The following is a 13,738-nucleotide window of genomic DNA, read 5'->3' on the forward strand; positions in this document are numbered from 1 at the left end:
GAAATTATTCTAAAATTCCTCCTCTGGTCAGGTGAAGATTGAACTTTAGCAGGTCCTTATTAGGAGAGAAGACTGGGAAGTGAGAGTTTGAACCCACAGTGAGTGCACAGTAGGTCTACACACTGCAATCGTAACTGGTGTTCAAGCACCCGGCCTGGACTTTCACCCAGTCACACTCAGCCCTGCCTGTTCACCCCAGTTTCATTTTAAAGAATGATAACTTGAAAATTAAGTCAGAATTACCATCAATGCTTTTCTTTAAAGCTCTCCAGTGGTTCTACCCAGGCTAAGAAGGACTTCTCTCCTCAAACCTCTTGCAACTGGCTCACCTTTACCCTAGCACTGAGCTCATCTTACAGTAGTGTTCTTCCTGTAGCCTGCATGGAAGACTGTAGAAAATCAAAAGTCTAAACCATTCCACAGAAAACAACAGTACACTCACAGTGCATTTGCATTGCAAATTGGTCTTATCACATATGGGCTATGTGGTAGTCCATTTTGCATTCTTACAAAGAAATAAAATACCTGAGCCTTGATACCTTTATAAAGAGAAAAATGTTCAGAAGTACACAGTTCTAGGGATTCAAGGGCATGATTTCAGCTCTAGTGAGGACCTCAAGGTGGAAGGTAGAAGCCAATGAATGGGGGGAAGAGAGAGTGGGTGGGGGGAGATGGGGGGGAAGAGGAAGAGGAGGAGGGAAGAAGGAGGCGGAGAAGAGGAAGATGGAGAGGAAAGAGAAGAACGAAACAAGGGCCAAATCAGAAACTAGAGAGGGGCTGGAATGCCACTATGTCTTCCAAGGACTCCCTCCCGATTAACCTACAGACCTCCCTGTAGGCTCCAACTATTAAAGGTCCCATGCCCTCTCAACACTATCATCCTAGGGATCAAGCTTCCAGTGAATCTTGTGTCACAAACTTCATCTAAGCCATGGCAGTCTATAAAACCTAGCCATTTCATCAAGTCACACTGGAGGATTTGAATACAGTGGTCCATCTTAGTGATCACAAGGTGTGTGGCTAGATCAGGGCTGTGGAAAGAAGCCTAACAGCCCCTCCATACCTCCCTCCCCTCCCCTGCCAGGTGACAGCGAGATTTCCTAACTTGAGGAAGGGCATCATTAAAACATTTTGCTTCCAAATCTGATTTTGTGTTCTTCTTTTTAGGCTGGTGACATCAGTTGTCAAGCAGAAATAAATCCACTGAAACTGGGTCAGACATCTTCTTCAGTATCTTTCAAGAGTGAAAACTTCTGGCACATAAAAGAATTGGTGAGAACAGGTTAATAATTAAAGTTTCTTTCAGCAATTTAGAGTTTGTTTTACCTGAAATCAAGGAACTTTTCTCCAACCAGATGGTATCATAGAATTTTCTCATTTTTTGCTTTTTGATGGCTTGTATAAATTAAGATTTAGAAAATAAATTCTCAAGTCTAGGTTATTGAAATTATTACTTATCCCATTACTTACAAATTATATGTTCAGAGTTTATGATATCAAAATGATACATGTGAAATAACTGTGTCTAAGTGTTATGTACTTGAAAAATATGACAGAGGGCTGGGGATTTAGTTCAGTGGCAAAGCGCTGCCTCACAAGCGCAAGGTCCTGAGTTTTCAATCCCTGGTACCGGAAAAAAAAATAAGTAAATAAAATAAAAATAAAATATAGCAGAGCTGTGAAGGGACTGGGCATCTCCCTTCAACATAATCACTGATGACTATTATGTAACTGTTAAATATGCTTCCCTCTTCTGTCTTTTAATATTTTATTATCTCCTATTGCTGAGCTATACCCTTTTTGGGAAAAACATTAGTCTAGCATCTTAGCATGGTGTTTGGCATATATTCTAGACACATATTAAGTATTCAAGTAAGTAAACATTTAATAAGTAATAAACCCTAAATTATCCACAGCTTTCCCTTATCAAAAATAATGAATGGTATTTTCCTGGTTTAAACCTTTCATTGCAACCATTTAACTTTGTGAAGGATGGGAGAGAAGCAGGACAATAGAATAAAATTGTGTTTTTTTTAATGGCGTTAGTGCACTTGGAGATATCTATCTATAGATAGATAGATAGATAGATAGGTAGATAGATAGATAGATAGATATATGGTTTGCGTAAGTGTACCACACTATCTTTTGTCCTGGCAATGGGCCAATATAACATACATTTTTTAAAAATCCGCCTTATTTTTAAGGTAAGTTTAAATTCACAGAAAAATTAAGTGGATTCATCACAAATTTCCCATATAGCCTCTCTCCTCACATAATCATGGTCTCCTCCATGATCAAAGTCCTGAGCCAGAGTGGTACAGTTGTTATGATATGAACCGACACTGATGTATCACTGTTAACTCAAACTCCATCATTTACCTTAGGGTTTTCTTTGACATTGTAAAAATCCACATTATAAATTTTGACAAATGTATGATGACATGTATCCACAATTATAGTACCATAAAAAGTGGTTTTACTGCCCTCAAAATTCTGTGATCTACCTGTTGATCTCTCCCTCCCCAAACTCCCAATAACCACTATTCTTTTACTATTAATTTTTTTAACCTAAGAAATTCATCTTTATGGTTAGGTTTAATGATTAAAATACAATAATTTTTGTTAATGTTCAATGACTTTCCTAACTAGTACATTGTTGATAAGGTGAGTTACCCTTTTGTTATTACTATTTTTAACAGTGCAATAAATGCACTTGTATATTTGCTTCACACACGTCTGTTTTTTTCCTGAAGTTGTCTATACAGATAAGAAATGCCTGGAGGAAAGAGTGTTCAATTTTTGCATTTTGTGACATAGTACCAAAATCCCTTAGAAAGTTGTTATAAGTACAAGTAGTTCATGAGATTGCCTGTTTCCCTAGATCCTTCCCACTACTGGCCTTTATCTATCTTCATAAACTTTTAGCATTTATTTTTTATGCCCATACTAACCCTCTGTTCTTTCACTATTGACTCCAACCTGAAAGGACTGCAGAACTGCTTCCTGCAGTAATGTCACCTGCTGGTTCAGAGATCTTGACATAAAAGGAGAATACTTCATTAATATGTCTACCAGAATTTGGAACAGGACTTTTGCTGCAGTAAGTATCAGCTTCGTTTATTGGGTTCATCAGAGACAAAGAAGTATAAGCCTTCATTGTCAAAAAGTTTGTACTCTTTGACAAAATAGCATTCTGGTTGACGTTAGTGGTGCCTGAATAACCTAGAGCGGTTTTACGGTAGAAGGCAGCATGCTGATATCACTCTCCAGGGCATACCTGGTCTGACTGTGCCTCAGAGTCACTGGAGAGCTCATGAAAAGGTCTGTTTCTTAAGGACTCCATGCCAACCTTCAATATCTACAGGAATGGTGTCAAAGGCACCTCTGCTACCGTTGGCTACAAATGGCATCTGCTTTGTCTTCCCCCCAGCTCCTCACATTTCCCTCTTCCAAGTCTCCACCACATGCCCATCAAGACATACGTGTCTCTGGGTCTCTGCTGAGCTCTCAGCTCATTGTTGGATGGATCTCTAATTACCTAGGAGATAAATCCAGCCAAAGGACCCATCCTCCTATTTAGTGATAACCCTCTACTCTCTTGCTTTACCTTCCCTCTCATAAGAACCCAGTCAACACACAACTTTTAAGTCATTTCAATCCCCATGAAAAATTTGAAGAAAGTGCTAAACAATGTCAGCGTTGTTTTTCTGTTGGGCAGGTGTGTGGCTACTGTAGCAATATTTCAGCATAGATTTGGGTACCCAGAGTTTAGTCTGGTGTGAAAAATATGCATACAGTAGACAGGCCTCCTTAAATCTGATGCTTTAGTGACTAGCCATTCCTTTTGCCAACCTTGGCTTTGATTGAGGTGGCAAAATATAAATTAGTCTAAAACCTCTTGAGGGAGTGTGTGGCTTTCACTTTCTTTCTTCCTCTTTCTTTCTTGCTTTAAACTACATTCTACTCCCTGTTTTTCATCACTTTATGACTTTTCCAATAATCACCATTCCTTGCTATGGAGTTTTGTGCAAGATTAGAGGACTGGAATCCTTTGTAACTTTTCCCTGAGGCCAAAACATGGGCAATATTCTTTTATGAAGGCACAATTTTAAAAAAGGAGTGGTGAAAGGTTAGGGGGAAAATACAGAATTGGAGGAGTGAGGAAATGCTAAGTTTGCTTTTCTGTTTTGCTTGTTTTTTTTCTTCGTGTTAGTTGCATTTGTTTCCAGGCCTTCAGAAGAAAAGTCCTTTAAGGTGTCCACTGTTCCACCTTCCTAGCTGCAGCAGCTTGGTACTCAGTTTTACCAGTTTGTTTTTGGATCTTTGGATTTGAGGAACAAGTGTTTTCATAGGAAACTTTGACAAATGGGAAAGAAAACTGACTTTTGCACATCAAAATACAATGCCGCCAGCTCTGTAGAAAGCATTTGGATTTTCCTGAGTTTGTTTAAAGCTATACCATTTTAGCATTTCAAAAGGACATTTCCAACAGTTTTCAGAAGCAGCAGTTTTATTCCTAGGAGCAAACGTAAAGTATATTACTTATCCTTTTCAACATGCTTATGTTGGTTAAACTGAGAAAACACTCCCGAGAGTCACTGAAGTTCAGGTCTTGAACATCTTCCTTCTTCGAGAAAGGTCACATGTTTATCCTCACTTTCTTTTCAGCTATTTTAACAGCAAAGTAGATGTTTCTGAGATCATCTGGGAGAGCCAGTCTGAAACATCTATCTCATTTCCTTCAGTAGATCCCAGTGATGTGCTGCCTTCTCCTGCCACACATTTTCTGATGTAGTGCAAGTCAACTTAACATCTCAAGTGATTTTATCACAAAGACTTCAAGTAGTTTTATCAAAAAGCCTTTCAAACTGAATGGCTGCATTTGTAAGAAGCTGTGGTGAATGCTAGTGGCTGTGCTACTTGGTTCTTCTACATGTGTGGTTTCCTACCTCTCCTTGTTAAACTTGCAGGATATTGTGTACCTGTATGAAGGGCCTGCTTTTGGAGTGCAGATATATCATTGTTGTGATACATCTTTCAGCTACAGGAACTACAAAAAAACTAGCATTTATTTACATGCTACTTTCTTTTTTAAAAAAAAGCTTAAACCATTATTGATATGTTTCCCACATAATATATGTGTAAGGGACCAAATATGAGGGTTAACTTCTGATGCAATCTTCCATCTTGAGAAAATTAAGAGTAACCAGAGACTCAGCCAGTGCGAAGGAAACAAATTGCTCACTTTTGGGAAATATATTCTCTTTCTGGCTCCTAGATACAGCTTAGCAAATGACCTCATGGAGTATGTTGAATCTTGTGCCCTAGTAACCAGAAAAACTGAGTCCTAGCAGCTAGAGCATGTGACAACAGCTCTAAAATCTGAGCGACAGTAAGCATCAGACCCAATATTTGTCTTACAGAGAGAACAACCACAGTGAAGTATATACATCGATAATGTTTCCACTGAAAAAATACTTTTTCTTTTTCTTTTTTTGGTACCGGGGATTGAACTCAGGACCTTGTGCCTACACAGCAGGCGGCGAAACCACTGAGCTAAATCCCCAGCCCTAAAAAATACTTTTTCTTTAAATAGACTGAAGAATATATGTAAAGATATTTTCACATTAGGAGATTACAAGCAATGTCAACATTAAATATATGACCTATATACCTACTCCATATATCCAGTACTATTTCATAGAGACACTTAAGTTAGGAAATCTGAAATTATTCCTGATATGATAAAATATGCCAAAAAGTTTAAGGTATCTGCTTCTGCCATGCATGGTAAAGTTCAAGTGTACTTTTACATAAAATTATGTAATGTATTTGTACCCCAAGAGAAAATTATCTTATCTTTTAAATGTTGGTTTTTTTCAATTCCATTATGTGATTCATTTATCTAAGTATATAAAAGTATTGCATGTGTTTGTCATATCTTGAATGTTTAAAAAATCTTAACTATGATCTTTCCCAATTAAAAACATTGATTTTAAACCCCTGCTTTTCAACCCTCTTCAAGTTCAAATCACATGGGGAGATGTTTTAACTGGCTTATATGTGGACCTCACCCCAGGGATTTGTTTAATTTGTAGTGACAGGGACCAATCATCTGTACATTTTAAAAGTTGCCCAGCAAATTCTGATGGGCAGTCCTGTATACAAAGGTTCTTGAGTCTTCACAATTAGCGTTCATTTGCTCTTCTTACTTTCCACCAGGAAATAAATTATAAACTCGTCAGGTTTTCTGCTGCTACAATAAAATATTTTCTTTTCTGTGTGTTCCAGTCCACTTTCCAGACAGTACAGCTGACAGCAACTGCGGAAATCAATACCTATAACCCTCAACTATACGTGATCGAAGAAAACACTGTCACGGTGAGTGTGTGATATCCTCCCCACCAAAAGGTATTGTTTCTAAAGATGCCGATAATAATTTTTCTTACCTGCATGTATATGGAAGAATCTTACTGAAACTCTGAGAATCTGACATCTTTCATGTTGAGCTTTGGCAGGGGCATTTGCTACTCAGGAAGTTCAGTGGTATAACTGCCCTGCTTCAGGCCCCCATGCTGGCTTTCCAAAAAGTTATGATCCAAAGAAAGTCTCAACAAAAGGGCTTTGTCTTGTTAGGGATGCCCTGTGCCCCTTCTTCATGCCTATACCAGCCCTATAGGTCTTTCTTCCCCTATGCTTATATAAAACCATCTAGATTGTAGCCCATAAAATCTGTTATGACTATTTAAATCATAAATTGTGTTTTAGAGTATTTTTAAGAAGTACTGAAGCATGCCTAAAAAATAAGGTATTTATTATTGAAGATTTTTTTAATAGTGTATATTACAACAGACTGACACAGTGTGGCAAGTTCATTCATGGTCTTACATTCTAAAAAACTATAATGCTCCCCTTGATAAAAATGGTCCTTCAGAGAAGTGTGCTCTTACAGAAGACAAGGGATTTCTATTCCAAAGGCTGGCACAGACAACTCTCCTTTGCAATGAGACTCTGGTTAGCACATGCCATTTTTAGATACACTATAGTGGGACTTCCATGCCTAGCTAATCTGCTGGCAGAGGCCTCAGAATTTTCCTCTCAAATTTTTTTTTGAAGTTGTAAGTGAGTTCATGACTCTGCCCTCAAGTTCAGCTGGGCAGTTGGTCTCAGTCCACAGCTCCAGCCCACAGACTTGCTTAAAACTCGTGAACTCTGTGCCTCTCTCAGTGCCTGAGAATACAGCTTGCAGCACTCCTGTTCACTCTTGTCCCAGGGAAAGTGATTCCACACAACAGACAAAGCTTTTCTGTCTCTGTCTGAGGACACTCAGTGAAAGCCCATGCCCTCTCTTCAGAGGCTGGGCATGGAAACTCAGAAATAGAGCCAAAGGAAATGCAGACTTCAAGTTCGAACTGCTATGAACTTAGCCCAGAAAGGACTGGGCTAAGAAAGCACTGTACGTTTTTGTTAAAAGCTCACTTTAGAACAAAGCAATTTAAAAAAAAAAAAAAATGTAAAACTCGGCTATAGTCTTTGCTTTTTAGAAAGCAGTCATAAACATAGTCACTGAAAATTCCAACGAACAATTTTCATGAACTCGTGATATTTTTTTTCTTGGTTTTCTCTGAGCGGTACTAATAAACAACAGAAGCCAACTTTTACTTAATTGCATCTATGCAAATATTTTTTGAATACAAACAGTAATTTGGATATTTTCATGTAGGAAAGTAATAAATTGTTACACTTATTTCAATTCCAGGCCCACTTAAAAGGGACAAATCAAATTTTATGCTCATGACTCCAGACTCCATGGACTCCAGATTAAGAATCTCTGAAAGGGAGAGAAGCAGGCATATAACTGCCAGTAAAGAAGAAATGATATGAATTTAAAACAACTTTATTCATAAACTTACAAAAAAAACATTATTTTAGTTTTTGAAGATGTTAATAATGAGAAATATATACCGATAATTATGTGAAATAAAGCTGCTCATTCACCACTGAAATTTAATATTAAATCAAGTAAATAGATTTTCCTATTCTTTTGCTTTATAGCAAAATAGCTTTTTAAGAATATATTTTGGGTTTTTTTTTTTGGTACCAGGGATCGAACTCGGGTCCTTGCGCTTGCACAGCAGGCGGCGAAACCACTGAGCTAAATCCCCGGCCCTTAAGAATATATTTTGAAGGAAATGATTGAGACTCCCCATTTACCAGGAAAAAAATAGAATAGGCAGTGTTACTATTAAAACTCTTAGGGCAGCCATTCTATTACAGCACCAGAAAGATTGCAGGAAGTGGGCATGAAGAGACATAAATATACTCCAGAACAAGCTCCTCTCTTTTGAAAAGGTCAGCTTGAGTCTTGAGACTTAATTTCCACTTTCCAGCAGTTGATACCAACCTTCAGTGAGACTGAAGAGAAGTCAGTACTCAGACACCCGAAACAGAGCTATTGCTGTTGAACTACTGTAGTGTTGATTCGGGTGGTTCTGACCCTCTCTCCAAGACCCTCTGCTCTCACTTGATGATGAAAACCAATGCTAGAAACTAAAGCCCCTATCTTACAGTTAAAGCATCGAGGATTGTCAGGCGTGACATAGATATAAAATACTAATGCAATCAGGAAGAAAAACCTAGAAAATGTGTATTCATTATCTAGATTTTGCAGGGTTTTTCTTGAAAATTTTTTTCTGTATAATGCATGCCATCATGAGCAAGTCATGTCGCCTTTCTAGAGCTGGGGATGTTCATTTATAGATGACTGAATTGGATGTGACTCTCACTTTTTTAGTGTAAAAATCTGATAACTCAATTGTGAACATGTATTTTCAGATTCCTCTTATGATAATGAAACCCAACGAGAAAGCTGAAGTACCAGTAGGAGTTATAGTAGGAAGTATAATTGCTGGAATTCTTTTGCTCTTAGCTCTGGTTTATGTCTTATGGAAGGTAAGAAAATTTCCCATTTTAAAATACAGGGCTCCTGAGAGCCTGTCCCTTACAAAACAACAATTTTAAATATTATATGGTACTCTTCTGTTCTGGGGGAAAGAAATACAAGTTTGTCTACAATTTCTCATTCATGTCTTTGGAAGCTCATTAGGATTTTATTTCTTTCCTAAAAAAAAAAATCCTTTCTTTCAGCGTCCTGTACATTTTATTCTGCTTCAGATAAGTAGATTCTGGGAAGCTAAAAATGGCAGCTTATGACTGTACTCTAAGATACCCAGGGGGCTGAGGCAGGAGGACCCCCAAATTCAAGGGCAGCCTGGGCAACTTAGTGAGACCCTGTCTCAAAATGAATTAAGATGTAGGAATGTAGCTTAGTGGTAGAGTACTTACTTAGTATTGTGAAACCCAAGGTTCAATCCCCAACACTGTTTAAAAAAAAAAAGGCAAGAATTTATCTTTATGCAATTTTGAACTCTCTGGATATAAATTTCCTCTCTAAAAGAGTGACAGATAAAGGTTCAACAGTCTGCACATGACTCTCTCCAGAACCTCAGGGATTCTCAAAGATGTCTTAGAAACAGTGGGCAGCAAAGAGGGTCAGTCATCATACCAAATAAGTCATGGTGATAACATCATTTTTCAATTGTGCACATGTATGGGGTGCAGTGTGATATGACTGCACATGATATATGTACTCACTGAGCAATGCTCAAAGTAGGATAATTATCATACACAAAGGGTGGTAACATTTTATATCATCATCTTCACAGCTCGGCTTCTTCAAAAGAAAATATGAACAAATGGTGAAAAATCCAGATGAGATGGATGAGACCACAGAACTCAACAGCTGAGCCACCTGGCAAACTCTACCTCAGTGGGAACTGTCAGCATCCCGGCCAGGGTCTGCTATTGTCACAAATGGATCTTTTTTTAAAGTCTAAGTTTTTAAATAATGTAATAGGTAGATTAGCCTGATATTTTAAGAGAAACTGCTGTCAGTTTCCAATGAAGAAATTGTGAGTGAGGATTAGAAGTAAAAAGAACAAAAAACTTATTTTTTACAGAGAAGAAAAAAAGTAATCCTTAAACTGGCTGGTACAGTTTGCATTGTATTGTACTGTGTTGGAAACATAAAATGCTTCCAGGTATGCAAGTCTTAAATTTTGAGAGTGGGGAATTCTTTCTTTAAAATGATTGATTTAAACAGCAAAAACAAAAGAATATATGTGATAATACTATACATTAATATATATCACATATAATTATGTATAACATATACATATTGTTTTATAATATGTATCATACTGTTTATTTATAATACAAATTATATTATATAATGCATATTATATATGATATGCATTATATATTATGCTGGATATTTCCACATATATATAAAATTATTATGAGCAATGTTAACAAGAGTGGACAAAACTAGCACAGGTTGTTTTTCAGTTTATGCTGTTCATTCAAAGTTGCAACAGAGTGTACCTTTAAGTGATTTTATTTATAAACTAGGTAAAATTTGCTGTTGGTTCTTTTGCCCTCAGCTGCCTCTTCAGATGCCTACCTTGCTATAATTGTCAAAACATGATTAATAACTGGAAGCAGCTTAGATAATACCTCCTACTAAGAATACTTCCTATTAAAGAAATCTCCACTTAAGTTGGAGAGGGGCAGTTTAGAAGCTAAGGAACAAAATTTTACTTATAACCCATAGTATAACCAATATATGGTAAAATCTGATCCGCTAGAATCCCGGAGAAGAAGAAAGGAACTTCCTTTAATGGTGCACAGCAGGTCTCTTCTAGGACTTGATTCGCTGGCTAGCAGAAATTTGGTGATTTTTTAAAAGATGAGTGAATTCTTTGCAACCTTTCTGCTCCCTTACTGAACCACTCTCTTACGGTCCTGGTGCTCGTGTGTGACAGAAGCCCCCATAGCCTGCCTTCTTCTCCAGTGGTCCAGTTATCTTCCTTCCTTTACCCTTCATCCAAATCTCCCACACCCTGGGAGGTGTTGGGATGAAAAGCCACCTAATTCACACACCTGTGTGGATTACTATATTAAACTCTTTATCTTCAGGAGGCTACTTTTGCTTATTGCTAAATAAGTAAAGACTAGGTGAATGTCAATGTTGGAATTTCAGAAGGTATAGACAGGATAAAGTAAAATATCTCAGAAATTTGTAAGAAATTATGGACGAGGCATCTGAAACCATGAAACTAGCAGGTGCATCTTCTGTGCTTGTTTCTAGAAGACTGAATTTCACCTGGGCAAGTTTGTTTAAAAGATCAATTCTTCTGCTCCAACTCCTGAGATTATTTGGTCAGATTGGGATGGGGCCCATAAGTTGCATTTTGACAAGTTGTAAGTAGACAGCATTTTGAGGGACACACAATTTCTTACTTCTTTTTCTCCATTCCTGAGCCCACACATTCTCTGGGGATAACTCTGAGGAAAAGGGCATGGGCAAGGGCAATAAGGGTCATTTCATGCTGGACACTACGTACCTAAAGCTTTTTGGACAAGTCCTCAAGTTCTATGCACTTCAGTGTCTTCATTATAAAAATGGGGAAACGAGGTTGAAGCTCAGGAGGGATGCTTTTAGTTTTAAAAGTTCACGATCTGGATTTCCTATAGTACAAATAGACAAATCCTCCTAGAATGTGACAGAGAAGATATCAGAAAACAGGAATTTGCCCATGTGTGTATGGCTGGACCTGACTGTGGTGCTGGCCTGGCCCCTGAGGGACCACACAGAGCTATCTGGAGAAAGCAAGACGAGAAAAAAGAACAAAAGAACTAGCCATAAAATCAGGATTTATAACAAAAACAGCGTGGTATTTTCTCTAGTTAGGTGACCCAGAGCCCAATTCTTTTAACAGCTGTGGATTCAGTTTCATTCCAACAAAATTTTTATTAGGAAAAAAAAAAAGGTGGAGAGACTAGTCATTATGTTGATAAAAGAATATTTAATAAACTGTGTAACTACTGCTAGTTTTTCAGTGTACTTTACCAAACACATTTTATTCTGCCTCACCTTCCTTAGATTAAGTAGTAAACTCAGGTCACATACTTCACGCATTGTGCTTGAGATCTCTATCCTTGGCACAATCTTCCTGTATTACACTGTTTCCATGGAGCAGTTGGATTACTCCAGCTAAAGAGTTAGTCACTTATTTCCTAAGCATTTATCACACTAGGGTTGGGTTTTCCAACTTTGGCATTACTGCCATTTTGGGTCAGGTGGCTTTCTTGGGGGAGTGGGTAGAATGTTGTCTAACAGCATCCCTGGCCTCTATCTAATGGATGCCAGGTAACATACTCTTCCTCAGTCGTGACAATCATAAATACCTCCACACATTACCAAATGACTCCCAGCAGGAGTATTTCTCAAGCACTTTTAAGCAAAGTCAAGTATTTGTACAAAAAAATTAAAGGGAGAGGGTATACATTTTTTCAAGTTATGTGTCTTATCCAACCACACTTTTGTTTTAAAAGTGAGTACAGGGCTTTAAACATATAATTTCCATTTCATAAATGGTATACAGACAAGGTGTATAGAATATGATATAAATGTATTGGTTGCTTCAGGCATGGCTACCATACAAGCCTTAAAAAAATAGTGACATAGCTTGATGAAGACATAGCACTGAGACTGAAAATTTTGCATTACTTATTTTAGCAAAAAATTAATAATTCTTAATGTACTTTTTTCTAGCTAGCAGTCATTTTCATAAAATAGTGAAAGTTATTAACTGTGAAGAGCAAAGAAAATTAAAGCCAATTATGTCATGTAGTAACACTGAAAATTATTGTAAAAGGTGTAATTTTTACTATATTTATCCTGATAAAACTATCACCCAATATATAAAAATCTTATAAATTAAGACACCATTAAAAGGCAGGATTAAACTTAGGCTTCTGATATTAACTTCTTTGATATTTCAGTTAGTACACATAAAATAATCATAAACTTTTTAGGATTATGTCCTTCATGTACATAAAATGGGCATAACCATTTTAATCCATTTGAAAGATTAACTTAACTATCTGGAGGTGAAAGATAAATATGAGGGCAAAGTGTGAAACAAATGAAAATATTAACTACTTATAATTTTAAAGAATAAAAATGTAGCCATCATGTAAATATATAATCACATGTACTTGATTTATTTTAGAAGATGAAGTCATAATATAAATGTATATATATTGCAAACTGTGTTAGAAACTATGTATTTTTTAAAAAAGAAATTGTCTTGTTTCCTTCATAAATAATGCACAGGTCTATCAAATTTGCTTTTTTTATGTGTTTTGTCTCTTTTCCTCTCCATTAAAACTATAAAAATGAATGTATCTATGTCTGTATATCAAGTTGCACAACTCATTTGATTTCTAAGGAATAAAAATTAATTTGGAATAGTAATCAAACCAAACTAATAGCTTTCTTAATATCACAGCATAAGAACCAAACAAAATTTTTCTTTAAGTGTAAACCACTCTTTTCATACCACATTGAGTTAAAATTGTTTTGAAAATAAAGCTATTTTCTTTGGGTGTGGATTTTTACTAGTTATGCATTTCACTATATGCATCTTCTAATGGCTTTATTTGGCTTCAGAACACATTTAAGATTCAATTTCAGAGGATTAAGGATGTAAATATCCATAGAATTGGTCTGGTAAGAAAAAAAATATTAGGCAAACTGCTACAAGATGCAGATGCATAGTTAATAAACATAGGTTTTTTTTTAAAAAAATGTAATAATAAACAGGGGGCCTAA

General features: G+C 36.8%; 1 protein-coding gene across 2 annotated transcripts in view; it reads left to right on the plus strand.

Annotated features, from left to right (window-relative positions):
• Itga2 (integrin subunit alpha 2) overlaps positions 1-11,738 on the plus strand; it is a 93,364-nt gene extending 81,626 nt beyond the window's left edge. Inside the window, exons 26-30 of one of the 2 annotated variants that reach the window (XM_004848537.3) lie at positions 1,168-1,272; positions 2,987-3,100; positions 6,292-6,381; positions 8,836-8,952; positions 9,726-11,738. In XM_004848537.3, the coding sequence (XP_004848594.1) occupies positions 1,168-1,272; positions 2,987-3,100; positions 6,292-6,381; positions 8,836-8,952; positions 9,726-9,806 (507 nt within the window). In that variant the 3' untranslated portion in view covers positions 9,807-11,738. The remainder of the gene's footprint in view (positions 1-1,167; positions 1,273-2,986; positions 3,101-6,291; positions 6,382-8,835; positions 8,953-9,725) is intronic. The other variant, XM_021261432.2, reaches the window with a different exon arrangement.
• Positions 11,739-13,738: the final 2,000 nt, after the last annotated feature.

Source organism: Heterocephalus glaber, unplaced genomic scaffold (genome assembly GCF_053883595.1).
Source record: "Heterocephalus glaber isolate CG9 unplaced genomic scaffold, H.glaber_assembly_v1.0 deba00001538, whole genome shotgun sequence".
Lineage (NCBI taxonomy): Eukaryota > Metazoa > Chordata > Mammalia > Rodentia > Bathyergidae > Heterocephalus > Heterocephalus glaber.